The sequence below is a fragment of the Onychostoma macrolepis genome, chromosome 03 (assembly GCF_012432095.1).
Source record: "Onychostoma macrolepis isolate SWU-2019 chromosome 03, ASM1243209v1, whole genome shotgun sequence".
NCBI classification, from domain to species: Eukaryota; Metazoa; Chordata; class Actinopteri; order Cypriniformes; family Cyprinidae; genus Onychostoma; species Onychostoma macrolepis.
In genome coordinates this window covers 22,192,754-22,211,857 of record NC_081157.1, presented here as the reverse complement: position 1 = coordinate 22,211,857, position 19,104 = coordinate 22,192,754, and the positions used below count along the sequence as shown (strand labels likewise).

General features: G+C 38.4%; 1 protein-coding gene across 3 annotated transcripts in view; it reads left to right on the top strand.

Moving 5' to 3' along the window:
* The window catches only part of LOC131536291 (mucin-20-like), a 42,900-nt gene that overhangs the window by 19,798 nt on the left and 3,998 nt on the right, over positions 1–19,104 (top strand). For all 3 annotated transcript variants that reach the window (XM_058769117.1, XM_058769116.1, XM_058769118.1), the window contains 9 exons: positions 958–1,045; positions 5,692–5,738; positions 5,932–6,013; positions 6,343–6,389; positions 6,830–6,911; positions 15,239–15,309; positions 15,543–15,630; positions 16,706–16,752; positions 17,184–17,271. In XM_058769117.1, coding sequence (XP_058625100.1) covers positions 958–1,045; positions 5,692–5,738; positions 5,932–6,013; positions 6,343–6,389; positions 6,830–6,911; positions 15,239–15,309; positions 15,543–15,630; positions 16,706–16,752; positions 17,184–17,271 — 640 coding nt within the window. The remainder of the gene's footprint in view (positions 1–957; positions 1,046–5,691; positions 5,739–5,931; positions 6,014–6,342; positions 6,390–6,829; positions 6,912–15,238; positions 15,310–15,542; positions 15,631–16,705; positions 16,753–17,183; positions 17,272–19,104) is intronic.

Genomic DNA, 19,104 nt, shown 5'->3' with positions numbered 1-19,104 from the left:
TGCGGGAGGATACAGAGAAAGGGTGCCGCGCTCATGCCCTTGAGGAGAGAGAGGCACGATCGCAGTGCTACCATGATCATATGCTCACAGTGAACGCATGAACCATCCATGAACACCGCTTCAGTGTGTTGGATGCCCAGACACTGAAGACAGCGATCGTGGCTGTTGACAGAAGACAGGTAACGACTGCAACCGAGAGGACACGGACAGAGAGGCATCTTTAAAAAGACCTGAGCCATCCATGATTTGCTCTTTTAGTTGCAGTGCCAAGGTGAATTGCTGATGACAGGGACACCGCTGTATGCACCGTAATGCCAACTAGAACAGCCTCTTCTTTAATTCACCCACTCAGCTCTGAAGCAAAAATCTGAATGAGTGGATGCAACTGTCGCCTCTTTATACCCATATGCAGGGGGAATGGCTCAGCATGCAAAATCCACTAGCCAAATTCTTTTCGTCTTCTCTTAAAATCAGAGATGATTGGGGCTCCCGAGTAAACCCCTAATGCCGTCACGAAATAACTCGTAGTGACCGACAGATAGGGAACTTTATGTGTGACAAGTCTTGGGTATTCTACAGTCTTTGATTTAGCATATGCTGACAATTTATAACAATAAATGGAAATGTATTAATTTATATTATTATTGTTATTATTATTGACAGGATATCATAAAAACAGTAGACTCTGCTTAATATTCTATAGTTTAAAATAAGTCAATTAGACAGGTATTTTGTACCAATGCACAAGTTAGAGGCTAAGCCCATGTGCCATAAAGCAAACCATATACATATGTTGTAGTTCAGCCTCATAAAGGTGATTCTGTGGATTATAAATCAATTTGAATATTTTTGGATTTACTTAATTATTTTGCTTTATAGATTACTTTTGACAATGATCCATTAACATATTATTATGATGAAATGTTTTAAAGTCACAACCATAATATTTTACCATAGGTGACACAGACAGAATCCCGTAAAAGATTGTTTTCCAAGACTCTGGAAAAATCTGTGTGTGGAACTGAAGAGGAAACAATACAGCTGGGTGAGGCTGAATGAACATTTGCATTTCAGATTCATTAGTTAGTGATCTACCATTAGTGATCTCTGTCTCAACATCACACCATCTACTGTTAATTACCTGTTCTTCAGTTCTCTGATCCCAGACTATACTTGCTTAAGGATGTTTTGCACATATTAAGCCAGGTTGCTGAGTCTAGATTGCCAAAGAGCTTTTTCTCTCATTGAGTGTGTTTACATGCACCCTCTTAATGCGATTATAATGAGATTTTGACAATATTGCGATTAAACTTTATGTCATGTAAACGCAATACTTCGATCTAAATAATGCAATTAAGCTCATAATCGCAGCAAGCATAATCGCATTAACATAGGTGGCATACGCCAATTTTAATTGGGAGAAGGCGATTAGTCACCAGAAGAGACGGACGGCAGCGCGTAAGTGTTTTGATACTTGTTCTTAGCTCTGTTGTTTAAATTAATTACTTGCTGCTAGGAAAGAATAGTTCGTTTCCTACCTATTTGTATTCTGCTTTTTCGTTGTGGTTTATATTTTTGATTGCACTTACTGGTCATTATAATAACTGCCCCTTTAGCTTAAACTCATTTCCTGCACTTAAGTGCGAAGTGTTAGTTTCGATTTGAGCCATTGCCCTGCGATTGGCTGGTGGTTGTTCTAATTAAAAGCGACTACAGCTTTTTTTCACTCTAGACTGTGTATTTGTTTGAGGTCTGTGCGCTGACGCGGAAGCGTCTGCGGAAGCGTTCAGCCTTCGTGTTCAGCCTCCTCGTGTGAAGACCGAGGAGTTTAAAGACCTGCGACTTTTTCCTGCGCGACTTTAACCGAGCAACGACACCGAGCTACACTCTTTAAGTATCTTTTTTTCTTACTCACACACTCTGCTTTCCTATCCTCTTTCCTTCTACCTCTATCATGTGTCTCCAAAACATTCCGGTTCTCTCTCAGCCACACTCTAACATCACTCGCAGACGGCAACGTAATCCTGCTAACCTACGCCCTATCTCTACATCTTCCACTACACCTCTGGCTTTCTCGGTGGGTCTCTGGAATTGTCAGTCAGCCGTCAACAAAGCTGACTTAATTTCTGCCTTTTCTTTAAAATCCACTCTCAGCATCTTGGGCTTGACTGAGACCTGGATTCGTCCAGAAGACTCAGCAACCCCAGCTGCTCTCTCTACTAATTTCTCTTTCTCTCACACTTCGCGTCAAGTTGGTCGGGGTGGGGGTACTGGCCTGCTCGTTTCAAACAATTGGAAATACTCAACCCGCTCTACCCTATGCAATTACAACTAATTTGAATGTCATGCCATTACTGTATCAGTTCCGATAAAACTCCAGATTGTGGTAATCTACCGTCCCCCTGGACAAATTCTAGCCACCTTCCTAGAGGAGCTGGACGGGTTGTTGTCCTCTTTCGTGGAGGATGGCACTCCACTCTTAGTCTTTGGTGATTTCAACATTCACCTAGACAAGCCTTATGTTACAGACTTCCACTCACTCCTAGCTTCATTTGATCTCAATCGCCTTACCACTACTAGCACGCACAAATCAGGCAACCAACTTGATTTAATTTACACATGCAATTGTACTGCAGATAACATTCTGGTACAACCGCTACATATCTCGGACCATTTCTTCATTACATTTACACTACATTTTGCCACCCATGTGCCACCAACCCCCCTACCGGTTACTTTTAGACGAAACCTACGCTCCCTTTCTCCCTCCCATCTTTCCTCTGTAGTATCATCCTCTCTTCCCTCACCTACCCATTTCTCATCTCTGGATGTAAACGCAGCTACTGAAACTTTATGCTCTACCTTAACTTCTTGTCTAGACGACATTTGCCCTCTCTTCTCTAGGTCAGCACGGGCTGCCCCTTCTAACCCCTGGTTATCTGATGTTCTTCGTGAACATCGGACTAAACTCAGAGCGGAAGAGAGAAAATGGCACAAATCAAACAACCCGTCGGACCTGAGTAGGTATCAGTCTCTGCTCTCATCTTTCTCTGCTGATGTCCACACTGCCAAATCCTCACATTTCCACAACAAGATCAACAGCGCTCCAGACATGCGTAATCTCTTCAGAACATTTAATTCTCTCCTCTGTCCCCCTCCACCACCTCCCACCACTTCTATTACAGCTGATGACTTTGCAACTTTTTTTACAGACAAAACTAGATCGATCAGGGATCAGTTCTCACCTCCACGCACACAGGACCCCCAACCAACCACATCTACTGCTAAAACTCCCATCTTCTCCTTCCGTCCCCTGACGGAGGCTGAAGTATCCAAACTTCTTCTCTCCAACCATCCTACAACATGTCCTCTTGACCCAATCCCCTCGCACCTTCTGCAAGCAATCTCTCCTCGCCTACCGGCACTCACACACATCATCAACACATCCCTCCTCACAGGCATCTTCCCCACTGAGTTCAAGCAGGCTCGGGTAACCCCACTGCTCAAAAAACCTACATTAAACACTTCTCTTATAGAAAACTATAGACCTGTCTCTCTCCTTCCATTCATAGCGAAAACACTTGAACGTGTTGTCTTCAACCAGGTCTCATTGTTTCTTTCACAGAACAACAAACTGGACGCTAAACAGTCAGGTTTCAGGAGTGGCCATTCAACTGAGACTGCGCTTCTCTCGGTCACTGAAGCCCTGCGAATTGCAAAAGCCCATTCCAAATCATCAGTCCTCATTCTGCTGGACCCATCTGCTGCGTTTGACATTGTCAATCATCAGATACTCCTCTCCACTCTCTCATCACTGGGCATCGCTGGAATCTCACTGGTAGGTCTTTCAGGGTGGCCTGGGGAGGGGAGGTATCCAAAGCACATACACTGGTCACTGGGGTTCCTCAGGGATCGGTTCTTGGACCCCTCCTCTTCTCCACATACACTACATCACTGGGTCCCATCATACATGCACATGGATTCTCCTACCACTGCTATGCTGATGACACACAGCTCTATCTCTCCTTTCAACCAGATGATCCAACGGTAGCTGCAAGGATCTCAGGTTGCCTGGCGGACATCTCGGCATGGATGAAAGAACATCACCTTCAGCTCAACCTGGCAAAGACTGAGCTTCTTGTCTTTCCCGCCGCTCCGACTCTACAGCATGACATCACAATCCAGTTAGGTTCATCAACAATTACCCCATCAACTTCGGTCAGAAATCTTGGTGTAATCTTTGATGACCAGCTGACCTTCAAAGACCACATTGCAAAGACTGCTCGATCTTGCAGGTTTGCACTACACAACATCAGAAAGATCAGGCCCTTTCTGACGGAGCATGCTGCACAACTTCTTGTCCAGGCCCTTGTCATTTCTAGGCTGGACTACTGCAATGCTCTTCTGGCTGGACTTCCATCAAACACAGTCAAACCTCTACAAATGATTCAGAATGCGGCGGCACGACTGGTCTTCAAGGAACCCAAAAGAGCCCATGTTACACCTCTCCTTATCTCATTGCATTGGCTACCAATCGCAGCTCGCATCAAGTTCAAGACACTGATGCTTGCTTATAGAACAACCACAGGCTCAGCACCCGCCTACTTGCACTCACTATTAAGAATCTACATCCCCTCCAGAAGTCTGAGATCTGCTAGTGAGCGACGCTTCGTGGTACCATCACAAAGAGGCTCAAAATCACTCTCCAGAACATTCTCGGTCACCATTCCTGGCTGGTGGAATGATCTTCCCACCCATATTCGGAGTGCTGGATCCCTACCAATCTTCAAGCAACAGCTGAAAACTCATCTCTTTCGACACTACTTGACTTCACCCTACACATAAAAAAATAAAATAAATTAAAAAAAAAACTCTTTCTCCTTATTTATTCCTTCCCTTGCTAGCTTGTACTTATTTAAACAATGCCTGAGACTTGGTGTTACAAGCACTTCGTTTGTCGGATTGCCTCTTCAAGATGAATCGCTTTATGTATTCCCCAAATTGTAAGTCGCTTTGGATAAAAGCGTCTGCAAAATGACTAAATGTAAATGTAAATGTAAATACAGGCATGTAAACACCTTAATCGCAGTATTGGTGTTCTGACCAAAGTGTGCATGTGCTCATGACGTACATGAATTATGTGACATGCACCTGCAATAATACTTAGATTAGAATCAATGGTGGGGAAGAAAGCATTGCATTCCTGGGGAAAACACAACTCGCTGCCACCAGTCTCTGTTTCTTACCCTCATCCAGAAACGGCGAGTAGAACATGACGGCAGCGTAGGCAATTCGTTTGCCATCATATTTCTGTGTCGCCGAAAAAGCGTGGAATACAGCCATACAAAATCCTTATGCATTAGACGTAAATAAATGAAAACAGCGGCCAGTAACACACCTGCTCTTTCTGAGTCCATCATTTGTGCTGTGCAGTGGGGTATGTGAATAATGGCAGTAAAAAAAAATTACCACAATTCTTAGCGAATAATGGAAATTGCATGTAAATGGGAGTGAAGAGCTTTGCTCTTGACATGTAAACATCATAATGCGATTAAGTCCTTACTCTGATTATTGGAAATAATTGCATTATTCGTGCGCATGTAAACATAGTCATTGTTAGTGACTGTTTTTTTATGTGGTCATTGACCCTAAAAATGTTTATGGTTCATGTTTGTTTTCTACCACATACAGACAGTTCTTCAGATGAGTCTGTAACTGTTGCTGAAAGAGTCAAAAAGGTGAGATGTGCATGTAGTGATCAATTGTAAATTATTAAGGACTGGAATTGAGAACTGCTGAATTAACCCAAATAACTAACTTTATATTTCACCTTCTCCCCCAGTTACTGAAATGTATCTAATCACTGTGCCCACATATCCTCCGTTAATACATGAACCATTGCTTTAATCTTATCCTTTCTTTTTGGCACAGAACAGGAGAGAATCTGTAATTTTAGCTGGAACTCTCAGTAAATGGAACACAGGACCTGAAGAATCTACTGCCAATGCTAGAGGTTAGTGAGCGCATTTATTTTCTATATATTATTTTGAACTTTATGATTTTTAAAATTCCATATTTTTATTAGACTGTGAAGACCCTTGGTTTTTTCTACATCTCTTGTTTTTGCTTATCAATAGAATAAGAATATTTATAGTATATATATAACAGTCTTACCTGTCTCTGGTCCCCACTATACTTGCTTGAGGACGTTTTGCACATATTAAACCAGGCTGCTGAGTATAGATTAAAGAGGTTTTTCTCTTATTGTTAGTTTTTACTGCTTTTTATGTGGTGATCTACATTGACCCTAAACATTTTTTATTTTTTTTCTACCACATACAGACAGTTCTTCAGATGAGTCTGTATCTGTTGCTGAAAGAGTCAAAATGGTGAGATGTGCATGAATTGATCAATTGGAAATTATTATTGTATGTGTATTATCCTATTTTGTAGAGTTGAGTTTAACATGTGCATGAATATGTATAACCATAAATGGAAATATATACATAATTATTATTATTATTGACAAGATGTCATAACAGCAGTAGACTCTGCATAATATTCTATAGTTTAAAATAAGAATAAAAAATAATAATTATTCTATTAAATAATAATGTGTAAGCAACAGCTTGACACTGGAGGAATTCTGCTCACATTCTGAGGAAGTCATAAAAAATAACTAAATATGTACAGTACAATTACCCAAATAACTAACTTTATATTTCACCTTCTCCCTCAGTTACTGTAATGCACCCATTTACTGTACCCACATATCCTCCATTAACAAATGAGGCATTGCTTTAATCTTATCCTTTTTTTCTCGGCACAGAACAGGAGAGAATCTGTCATTTTTGCTGAAACTGTCCGTAAAAAGATCACAGAACCGGTAGAATCTACTGCCAGTGCTAGAGGTTAGTGAGCTCTTTTATTTTCTAGATATTATGATATTTCTCTTATTTTGAACTTTATGATTTTTAAAATGCCATATTTTTATTAACACTTGTGCGTTCTTCAGGGTCTTTTTGACCCCCAAATGAAGTTTGCTAAATTTTAAAAAAATGTTCTCTTTTTCCAAATGGCATGAGACTTTGTACGGTCGTCAACACTTTCTAGACCTACAAATAAAAAATAAAATTGGAATGATTTCTTGATTTTATGTTAGTGTGAAAAAAAAAAAGAGACCCCAGGCAACAAAATGTAATTTTTTAACAAAATATATATTTTTTTAAAACAAATGTAATTTTACTCTGTTTATTAATGTTTTTACTCCACATTTGTGTAGTTTTTGGAAGACTTATGATATATTTTACATTTATATAAATAAATTAAAAGACATTTTTATATAGGTTTTTATACAAAAAACAGCTTTTTATGTAAAATTCACTTCATAAAAGACCCACATTTCTAACTTTCATTCATGGGGATAACATGGATCATTTCACATGGTTTAGTGTAAAATTTTTGCCCATATTTTGGAAATTACAGTTTCAAAAGTAAAAAATTATCATTTTTACCACTAGATGGCTGCAGAGCTCCACTATTTACTATTTGCTATTTGACCAACTGAAAGATATCTTTTCACAAGTTTTTTTCAGTTGGATTCATATCTACATATTGTGAAATCACAATTATAACAATAAAAATGATTTTTGTCAAAGTTTTGCATTTTTAGAACTGAAAAAAAAAAATCAAATTTTCAATGTTGCATTATGATTTGAATCAAACCTCAACAAGATGTTACAAAGAGAAAGGTTGGAGTCTTTAGAGTTTATCATTTATTTCAATCATCTGTTTTTCATATAATTTTAAGTGTGTGTGTGTGTGTGTGTGTGTGTGCATGCGTTCGTGTGCATTGTTGATGTGTCAGTGTCACCAATTTATTTTTGTGGTGGTTCTGCATTTTGGATTATTTTATTTGAAGAGACCCCGCATAGAAAATGGACAAAATTCATCCTCAAAATCAGAAACAACACAGAACACGCATGGACAGAAATGAAGTGTCACACTTCCAATATTGCAAAATGATCATGCTGTGAACACACATACAGTCACACACCAGGCCCGGATTAACACAGTGTAGTGCCCTAGGGTGACCACATTTAAAGTGCCCCCCACCCCCCTAAACAATATATAATAAGAACAGGTAGAATAAAAAGAATAAGTTACCAATCAAAAGAAATCAGTATTAACAAAATTAGTTTCCACTACAAAGGTGGCACAGAAGAACACAAAAGTGGCATTTAGGTGGCATGGATGTTTTAAATTCATAACAATGTTGTGAGATTAATGTTTTAAATATAAATTTTGAATACAGACCTATTGTTTGATTGAAAGGATTTAAATAACTGAAATGACACTTTAAAAATAAAAATAAAACTGCCAGCAGGTGGGGGTAAGTCACTGATTTTATCACCAAATCATTCATTCAATTGATTTATTTGAATGGCTGATTCATTCAGGAACAAAGCAAGTGTCTTTATGAATGGGTAATTGAATCATTGTCTCACTAGATTCATTTAAAAATGCAGCTTCATTCATAAACGCAACACCGCTTGGAGATGCGCATCGGCTCAGCTGTGACTGTTTGAAACTATTTTCGTTAAAGAAATAGAGCAAAATCAGGCAATATTGTTAAAGTCATACAATGTATGTCACTTAATATTAACTTGTTGTTTATTGAACTGTTGTATTCATTTAATATCACATTTGCAAACTCCCTTAATAACCTTTAAAAGCTATTACTCACTTTAGTTCATCGCGATCTCACAAAACTCCATTATAATCAATGAAACTCTCTGCACTGCACAACAAATCTCTTATTTACACCCTGTCTACACTTTGTTTGTTATAACGAGAGGATTTGTGAGCTTGCATAACTCAGCAATGAACAAAACTCCAGTTACTCCAAATACAATATGCTGATCAGGTTAGTCGCACAGGTGCTCCTAAATATTTTTTGATAGTCTCACGCAGTACTTTTCAGTCGCAAATGTGACTAAAATGGTCGCATTGTAGAGCCCTGGCTATGTGTTATGATATTTCTCTTTTTAATTTACGTCAGACAACCGCGATGCTGCCTATCCACTCTGATGGAGAGGGCAAATATATGACCTGACCCAATCTTAATTCTTAATTCTTTATATATTGTATCATTAACTGTTCATTTTGTATGTATCTGCATCTCTTCCAGCAAAATAATATATTTACAAAATATGAAAAATATTCATTATCTTATATAAGTCATTATCTTAATCACTTGATGCCCCCTATTGGCTGGTGCCCCAGGGCACTCGCCCAATCCGCCTATGGATAATCCGGCCCTGTCACACACACAAACACAGAGGAATAAATTTGTGAGACTAAAAAAACTGCTCTTTATAATTTGTCAAATAAAATAATCCAAATGCAGAGCTCCACTATTTACTATTTGCTATTTGACCAACTGAAAGATATCTTTTCACAAGTTTTTTCAGTTGGATTCATATCTACATATTGTGAAATCACAATTATAACAATAAAAATGATTTTTGTCAAAGTTTTGCATTTTAGAACTGAAAAAAATCAAATTTTCAATGTTGCATTATGATTTGAATCAAACCTCAACAAGATGTTACAAAGAGAAAGGTTGGAGTCTTTAGAGTTTATCATTTATTTCAATCATCTGTTTTTCATATAATTTTAAGTGTGTGTGTGTGTGTGTGTGTGCATGCGTTCGTGTGCATTGTTGATGTGTCAGTGTCACCAATTTATTTTTGTGGTGGTTCTGCATTTTGGATTATTTTATTTGAAGAGACCCCGCATAGAAAATGGACAAAATTCATCCTCAAAATCAGAAACAACACAGAACACGCATGGACAGAAATGAAGTGTCACACTTCCAATATTGCAAAATGATCATGCTGTGAACACACATACAGTCACACACCAGGCCCGGATTAACACAGTGTAGTGCCCTAGGGTGACCACATTTAAAGTGCCCCCACCCCTAAACAATATATAATAAGAACAGGTAGAATAAAAAGAATAAGTTACCAATCAAAAGAAATCAGTATTAACAAAATTAGTTTCCACTACAAAGGTGGCACAGAAGAACACAAAAGTGGCATTTAGGTGGCATGGATGTTTTAAATTCATAACAATGTTGTGAGATTAATGTTTTAAATATAAATTTTGAATACAGACCTATTGTTTGATTGAAAGGATTTAAATAACTGAAATGACACTTTAAAATAAAAATAAAACTGCCAGCAGGTGGGGGTAAGTCACTGATTTTATCACCAAATCATTCATTCAATTGATTTATTTGAATGGCTGATTCATTCAGGAACAAAGCAAGTGTCTTTATGAATGGGTAATTGAATCATTGTCTCACTAGATTCATTTAAAAATGCAGCTTCATTCATAAACGCAACACCGCTTGGAGATGCGCATCGGCTCAGCTGTGACTGTTTGAAACTATTTTCGTTAAAGAAATAGAGCAAAATCAGGCAATATTGTTAAAGTCATACAATGTATGTCACTTAATATTAACTTGTTGTTTATTGAACTGTTGTATTCATTTAATATCACATTTGCAAACTCCTTAATAACCTTTAAAAGCTATTACTCACTTTAGTTCATCGCGATCTCACAAAACTCCATTATAATCAATGAAACTCTCTGCACTGCACAACAAATCTCTTATTTACACCCTGTCTACACTTTGTTTGTTATAACGAGAGGATTTGTGAGCTTGCATAACTCAGCAATGAACAAAACTCCAGTTACTCCAAATACAATATGTTGATCAGGTTAGTCGCACAGGTGCTCCTAAATATTTTTGATAGTCTCACGCAGTACTTTTCAGTCGCAAATGTGACTAAAATGGTCGCATTGTAGAGCCCTGGCTATGTGTTATGATATTTTCTCTTTTTAATTTACGTCAGACAACCGCGATGCTGCCTATCCACTCTGATGGAGAGGGCAAATATATGACCTGACCCAATCTTAATTCTTAATTCTTTATATATTGTATCATTAACTGTTCATTTTGTATGTATCTGCATCTCTTCCAGCAAAATAATATATTTACAAAATATGAAAAATATTCATTATCTTATATAAGTCATTATCTTAATCACTTGATGCCCCCTATTGGCTGGTGCCCCAGGGCACTCGCCCAATCCGTCTATGGATAATCCGGCCCTGTCACACACACAAACACAGAGGAATAAATTTGTGAGACTAAAAAAAAACTGCTCTTTTATAATTTGTCAAATAAAATAATCCGAAATGCAGAGCCACCACAAAAATAAATTGGTGATACTGACACATCGACAATGCACACACACGCAATCACCCCGCCCCACACACACACACACGCACACACACACTTTGAAAATTATATGAAACACAGATGATTTAAATAAATGATGAACTCTAAAGACTCCAACCTTTCTCTTTGTAATTTGGTTTGATTCGAATCATAATGTAACATTATTGAAAATTTGATTTTTTTTCAGTTCTAAAAATGCAAAACTTTGACAAAAATCATTTTTATTGTTGTAATTGTGATTTCACAATATGTAGATATGAATCCAACTGAAAAAAACTTGTGAAAAGATATCTTTCAGTTGGTCAAATAGCAAATAGTAAATAGTGGAGCTCTGCAGCCATCTAGTGGTAAAAATGATAATTTTTACTTTTGAAACTGCAATTTCCAAAATATGGACAAAAATTTTACACTAAACCATGTCAAATGATCCATGTTATCCCCATGAATGAAAGTTAGAAATGTGGGTCTTTTATTAAGTGAAATTTACATAAAAAGCTGTTTTTTGTATCAAAACCTATATAAAAAATATTTTTTAATTTATTTATATAAATTTAAAAAAATATCATAAATCCTCCAAAAACTACACAAATGTGGAGTAAAAACATTAATAAACAGAGTAAAATTACACTGGTTTAAAAACCCCAACTATTTTGCTACAAAATTACATTTTGTTGCCTGGGGTCTCCAGAGACCCCAAAGACCATAAGTGCACAACCCAAAATGAAGACCGCACAAGGGTTAAACTGTGAAGACCTTTGGTTACTTTCTGTAACAAGGAGCATTACAACAGGGTTGAGGATACACTTGCAGGCTTTATCATATTTTTGGATGTACAGGCAGGTTCAGTCATCACCAATCACAACAACATCCAAGGCGAGACAAAAGAGTAATCAAGAAAACAGGCAATGGTCAGAGCAGGCAGTAAAACAATCATGGAAAACCAGGTAAAGAATCCAAGGTCAAAAAACACGAAGGCAAGGCAAGGAAAAGTAAGGAAACACGGAAACTAGAAATGGCTAGGAATGCAGTAACAAAAGTACAAACTATAGGCTTACTCAGCAAAGAGTATGAGCAAGTGTCCAACTTTAAATAGTCCTCCTGATTGGAAACGGGGTGTGTCCTGTAAATTGGTTCCTAGTCAGAGGGTTATGGGAATTTGAGTCCAGGGTAGAGTAGCAAGAGTCAGGGGTGGAGTGCCCTCTGGTGGAACTCATGGGCACTCCAGCTAGATATTGTGACAGATCCCCTAACTGAAGACCACCAGGGCGGAGCAGGCGGGCTGATGGCCACCACAGCAGAGCAGATGGGTCCAAATATCCTCACGGTGGAGCAGATGACCACCACAGCAGAGCAGACGTCCTCCAACATGGAGCTAGTAAGGCAGATGACCACCAAGGTGGATCAGATAGAACTGGAACATAAACGGCCTCCTTGGCTGTGGCCGGACAGGCAGAGAGTTCATAAACCCCTCCTTTGCCGTGGCCGGACAGGCAGAGAGTTCATAAATGGGCACCAGCACCTTGAGAGGAGCTGAGGCGGACACCGCCGCCGCTTCAGGAGGCTCTGCAGCAGAAGCCGCCACCTCTGGAGGTTCTGCAGCGGATGCCACCACCTTGGGAGAAGCTGGAGCGGACGGCGCCACCTCAGGAGATTCTGCAGTGGGCGCTGGATCAGACTTGTAGACTGGAGCACTGAATCCACGTTGCTTGAGAGTGCTGAAACTGTGATGCTTGAGAACTTTCCCTCAGGGAGCCATGATTTAATAGGTTCATTGAGTCCAAAATTGGAAAAAGGCCTTTAGTGCACTTTCTTTGATTGGTACACGATAGCTACATGATAACTCACTAAACTGTTGTACACGATCCTCGATCGATAAGTCCCTCTGATGTAGACTTAAAATTTGGTCAGCCAGATACACTAGCTGCTGGATCTGTAAATCTGAGTATTCTGTAATGAGGAGCGTGACAACAGGGTTAAGGATCCACTTGTAGGCTTTATTATATTCTTGATAGTGTTGTCAAAAGTACGGACTGCGATACCATTCGGTACTGAAAATGTAAAAACATCCATTTCCCATGTAGATTTGAGCGCTGTTGAGCAGATTCTTAAACAGCGCAGATGGGTCGTTGTGTTCTGATAGACGGAGCCGTGCTTAAATCTTAGCGGGAAATGTACGTTTTTAAATTTCAGTATTGAATGGTATCGTAGGTACTTTTGACAACACTAATTCTTGGTTGTACAGGCAAGGGTCAATCAACAGCAAACACAACAACATCCAAGGCGAGACAAAAGAGTAATCCAGAAAACAGGAAATGATCAGGGCAGGCAGCAAAACAATGATGGAAAACCAGGTAAAAAAGTCCAAGTTTAAAAAAACGGAAAGGAAAGGACAGGAAAGATTAAACATGTAATGCAGTAACAAACGTACAAACAATACTCAGCAAAGAGTATGAGCAAGTGTCCAACTTTAAATAGTCCTCCTGATTGGAAACGGGTGTGTCCTGTAAATTGGTTCCTAGTCAGAGGGTTATGGGAATTTGAGTCCAGGGTAGAGTAGCAAGAGTCAGGGGTGGAGTGCCCTCTGGTGGAACTCATGGGCACTCCAGCTAGATATTGTGACAGATCCCCTAACTGAAGACCACCAGGGCGGAGCAGGCGGGCTGATGGCCACCACAGCAGAGCAGATGGGTCCAAATATCCTCACGGTGGAGCAGATGACCACCACAGCAGAGCAGACGTCCTCCAACATGGAGCTAGTAAGGCAGATGACCACCAAGGTGGATCAGATAGAACTGGAACATAAACGGCCTCCTTGGCTGTGGCCGGACAGGCAGAGAGTTCATAAACCCCTCCTTTGCCGTGGCCGGACAGGCAGAGAGTTCATAAATGGGCACCAGCACCTTGAGAGGAGCTGAGGCGGACACCGCCGCCGCTTCAGGAGGCTCTGCAGCAGAAGCCGCCACCTCTGGAGGTTCTGCAGCGGATGCCACCACCTTGGGAGAAGCTGGAGCGGACGGCGCCACCTCAGGAGATTCTGCAGTGGGCGCTGGATCAGACTTGTAGACTGGAGCACTGAATCCACGTTGCTTGAGAGTGCTGAAACTGTGATGCTTGAGAACTTTCCCTCAGGGAGCCATGATTTAATAGGTTCATTGAGTCCAAAATTGGAAAAAGGCCTTTAGTGCACTTTCTTTGATTGGTACACGATAGCTACATGATAACTCACTAAACTGTTGTACACGATCCTCGATCGATAAGTCCCTCTGATGTAGACTTAAAATTTGGTCAGCCAGATACACTAGCTGCTGGATCTGTAAATCTGAGTATTCTGTAATGAGGAGCGTGACAACAGGGTTAAGGATCCACTTGTAGGCTTTATTATATTCTTGATAGTGTTGTCAGTACGGACTGCGATACCATTCGGTACTGAAAATGTAAAACATCCATTTCCCATGTAGATTTGAGCGCTGTTGAGCAGATTCTTAAACAGCGCAGATGGGTCGTTGTGTTCTGATAGACGGAGCCGTGCTTAAATCTTAGCGGGAAATGTACGTTTTTTTAAATTTCAGTATTGAATGGTATCGCGGTAGGTACTTTTGACAACACTAATTCTTGGTTGTACAGGCAAGGGTCAATCAACAGCAAACACAACAACATCCAAGGCGAGACAAAAGAGTAATCCAGAAAACAGGAAATGATCAGGGCAGGCAGCAAAACAATGATGGAAAACCAGGTAAAAAAGTCCAAGTTTAAAAAAACGGAAAGGAAAGGAAAGGACAGGAAAGATTAAACATGTAATGCAGTAACAAACGTACAAACAATACTCAGCAAAGAGTATGAGCAAGTGTCCAACTTAAATAGTCCTGTCTGTGTGTGCTGTCACTCATCCTCATGATTTATCTCTTTGTCCTTACCCAAACCAAGATTCACCTGCACCTCCTACTGATGCTACAGAACCTGCAGTATCAGGACAACTGAGGGAGTCAATTAGAGAGGTATTTTGTATATACAGTACCAATGCACAAGTTATAAGCCCATAACTCATTAAACGTGAACCATATGCATATGTTGTAGTTAAGCCTCACAACAGTGATTGTATCCTGTCGGTTACGAATCCACTTTGATGTTTTTGACTTTTTTGGCTCTATAGGTTACTTTTGACAATGATCCATTAAGTTATTATCATGCTGAGATGTTTTAAAATCACTACCATTATATTTTACCATAGGTGACACCGACAAAGTCCTGGAAAAGATTGTTTTCCAAGAGTCTGGAAATACCTGTGTGTCGAATTGAAGAGGAAACATTCCAGCTGGGTTTGAATGAACATTTGCATTTCAGATTCATTAGTTAGTGACCATGAGTGATCTCTGTCTTAACATCACACCATCTACTGTTAATTACCTGTTCTCCAGTTCTCTGATCCCCACTATAATTGCTTGAGGATGTTTTGCACATATTAAAGGGATAGTTCACCCAAAAATGAAAATTTGACTTTTATCTGCTTACCCCCAGGGCATCCAAGATGTAGATGACTTTGTTTCTTCAGCAGAACACAAATGAAGATTTTTAACTCAAACCATTGCAGTCTGTCAGTCATATAATGGCAATCAATGGGACCCACGGCTTTGAGAGACAAAAAAACATACAGACAAAACCAAATTAAACCCTGCGGCTCATGACGATACATTGAGGTCTTAAGACACTAAACAATCAGTCTGTGCAAGAAACTGAACAGTATTTATATCATTTTTTACCTCTGATCCACCGCAATATCCAACTGTCCTGAGTGCGTTCATAACATCCGGCGCGTGACGCGTCAACGTGCTCTGGTATAGTAGACGCATGCGCGGAAGCAATCTTCTTCTTCTTCCTTGATGTTTAACGGTGGTTGTCATCCAACTTCAACGGTGCATTACCGCCACCTACTGTACTGGAGTGTGAACCGGAGCTAGACAGAGATAAACTGTAACTAGAAAGGAGACTTCCATCTCTCTTCTTCCCCTTCCCCTTCCCCTTTAATTAATAATAATGATTTCCAAAACTGTATTCTATATCTTATTTGCTATACCAGTGTCCCTCAGGAAACTAAATAAATGCGGAAGAATCTAAACAATGAGTGACGTATATACGCACGACAGATCTCTTCCGCGTATGCGTCTACAATGAAAAATATTTGTTTGTGTTCTACTAAAGAAACATGTCACCTACATCTTGGATGCCCTGGGGGTAAATTTTCATTTTTGGGTGAACTATCCCTTTAAGCCAGGTTGCTGAGTCTAGATTGCCAAAGAACTTTTTCTTATTGTTAGTGTTTCTGTTTCTTTCTTTTTTCTTTTTTTTTTATGTGGTCATCTACATTGACCATAAAATGTTTTCTACCACATACAGACAGTTCTTCAGATGAGTCTGTATCTGTTGCTGAAAAAGACAAAATGGTGAGATGTGCATGTATTGATCAATTATAAATTATTATTGTATGTGTATTATCCTATTTTGTAGAGTTGAGTTTAGCATATTATGCATGATGATGTTTAAATGTAAATACATACAGTACATTTATATTATTATTATTGACAGGATGTCATAACAGCAGTACACTCTGCTTAATATTCTATACTTTAAAATAAGAATAAATGATAATAGTTAGTATATTAAATAATAATTTAAACAACAGCTTGACTGGAGGAATAATTCTCATATTCTGAGGGAGTCATTATATGAAAATAACTACATATGTACAGTTACCCAAATAACTAACTTTCTATTTCACCTTATCCCTCAGTTACTGAAATATACCCAATTACTGTGCCCACATATCCTCCATTAACACATGAAGCATTGTTTTAATCGTATCCTTTCTTTATAGGCACAGAACAGGAGAGAATCTGTGGTTTTACCTGAAACTGTCAGTAAAAAGATCACAGAACCGGTAGAATCTACTGCTAGTGCTAGAGGTTAGTGAACTCTTTTATTGTCTATATATTATGATATTTAGTATTATTTTATTGTACTTCTTATTTTGAACTTTACTTATTTTGAAGTACTTGAAATTGTACTTAAGTAAAAGTATTGCTACTTAAGGAATAATTTACTTGAGTACAACTAAAAGTACTGAGAAATAATATGACTCAAGTAATAGTAAAAAAGTACCTTGTTGGAAAAACTACTCAAGTTACTGCGTTACAAAGTATTTTACTATTATTTTTTCTATTTTTACCCAAAATGAGGCTATGTGAGCATTATGGAGCATTAAACACTCCCATGTACTATAATGTCTGTTTCATAGAAGTATTAAACTTATCATATTCCAGAAAATCCCTTGTATGGACAAATGCAGCAGATATCACTACAGCTGAATATCATGCAGATAGAGATGCTTTGACTGATGAAACATGGAAGACAATACACACAAAATTGCAATGCAACGCTAATCGACATAGCTTGTATCACAGTATAGAATTTTATAAAATATTTTAAGTCTCACTATGATAAGAAGCAACATGGAACCACAAAAGCTAATTGTTTCAAGCATGACTAATGTTATATAGTGATTTTGGAGCAAAACATGATATTAGTCTCAAAAATTGTCATGTTTCACGCTGTGCTAAGCAAACATAGCTATCCCTGTTGCCAAGAGAAACTGTTTTATAACTAATTTTGAAAAGTACATTCACGTATTCACGTAAGATTATGTGGTTGTTTTTAAGAAGGGCAAAAGCAAAGAAGGGTAAAAGAGAGGTTTTCAAAGAAATGAGGGTTTAAAACTGTGAATAGAAAGGTAATAATGTGGGGTATGGGTAAAGTTGGGCATAGATTTAAATTTAAAGTTTCTAATTCTTATTAATTCATCATTTAAATTTCAATATGGTAAATAAATAAATAAAAAATCTTTAGATATCATTCACATTTATTCAAACTCTTTTTGTAAAATATTTCATTGTTAGCTAAATATTATGAATGAAAATCAACAGGCTAAATAACACTTACACAATGTGTGTCCAGCAGTGTTGGGCAGTAACTAGTAACTAGTTACTAGTAATTTAGGTACTGTAATAATATTACTTTTTGCCATAACTAGTAGTGTAACTAATTACTAATAAGATTTCAGTAATAATATTACAGTTACTTTCCATAAAACAGCTTAGTTACTTGGTTAGTTTTGATGCCTCAACCCCGCTGATTTAAAATCTAACAATCAAATAATTCCTAGATTTATTTTCATAATTTTCATGACGTGGGTTTTTGTTAAATGTGAGCCAAAATTATCACAATTAAAAGAACCAAAGACTTAAACTACTTCAGTCTGTGTGCATTGAATTTATTTAATACACAAGTTTCACAATTGTTATTATATTATTATTATTATATTCATTCATTACACACAGACTGATATATTTCAAATGTTTATTTCTTTTAATTTTGATGATTATAACTGACAACTAAGGAAAATCCCAAATTCATTATCTCAGAAAATTAGAATATTGTGAAAAGGTTCAATATTGAAGACACCTGGTGCCACACTCTAATCAGCTAATTAACTCAAAACACCTGCAAAGGCCTTTAAATGGTCTCTCAGTCTAGTTCTGTAGGCTACACAATCATGGGGAAGACTGCTGACTTGACAGTTGTTCAAAAGATGACCATTGACACGTTGCACAAGGAGGGCAAGACACAAAAGGTCATTGCAAAAGAGGCTGGCTGTTCACAGAGCTCTGTGTCCAAGAACATTAATAGAGAGGCGAAGGGAAGGAAATGATGTGGTAGAAAAAAGTGTACAAGCAATAGGG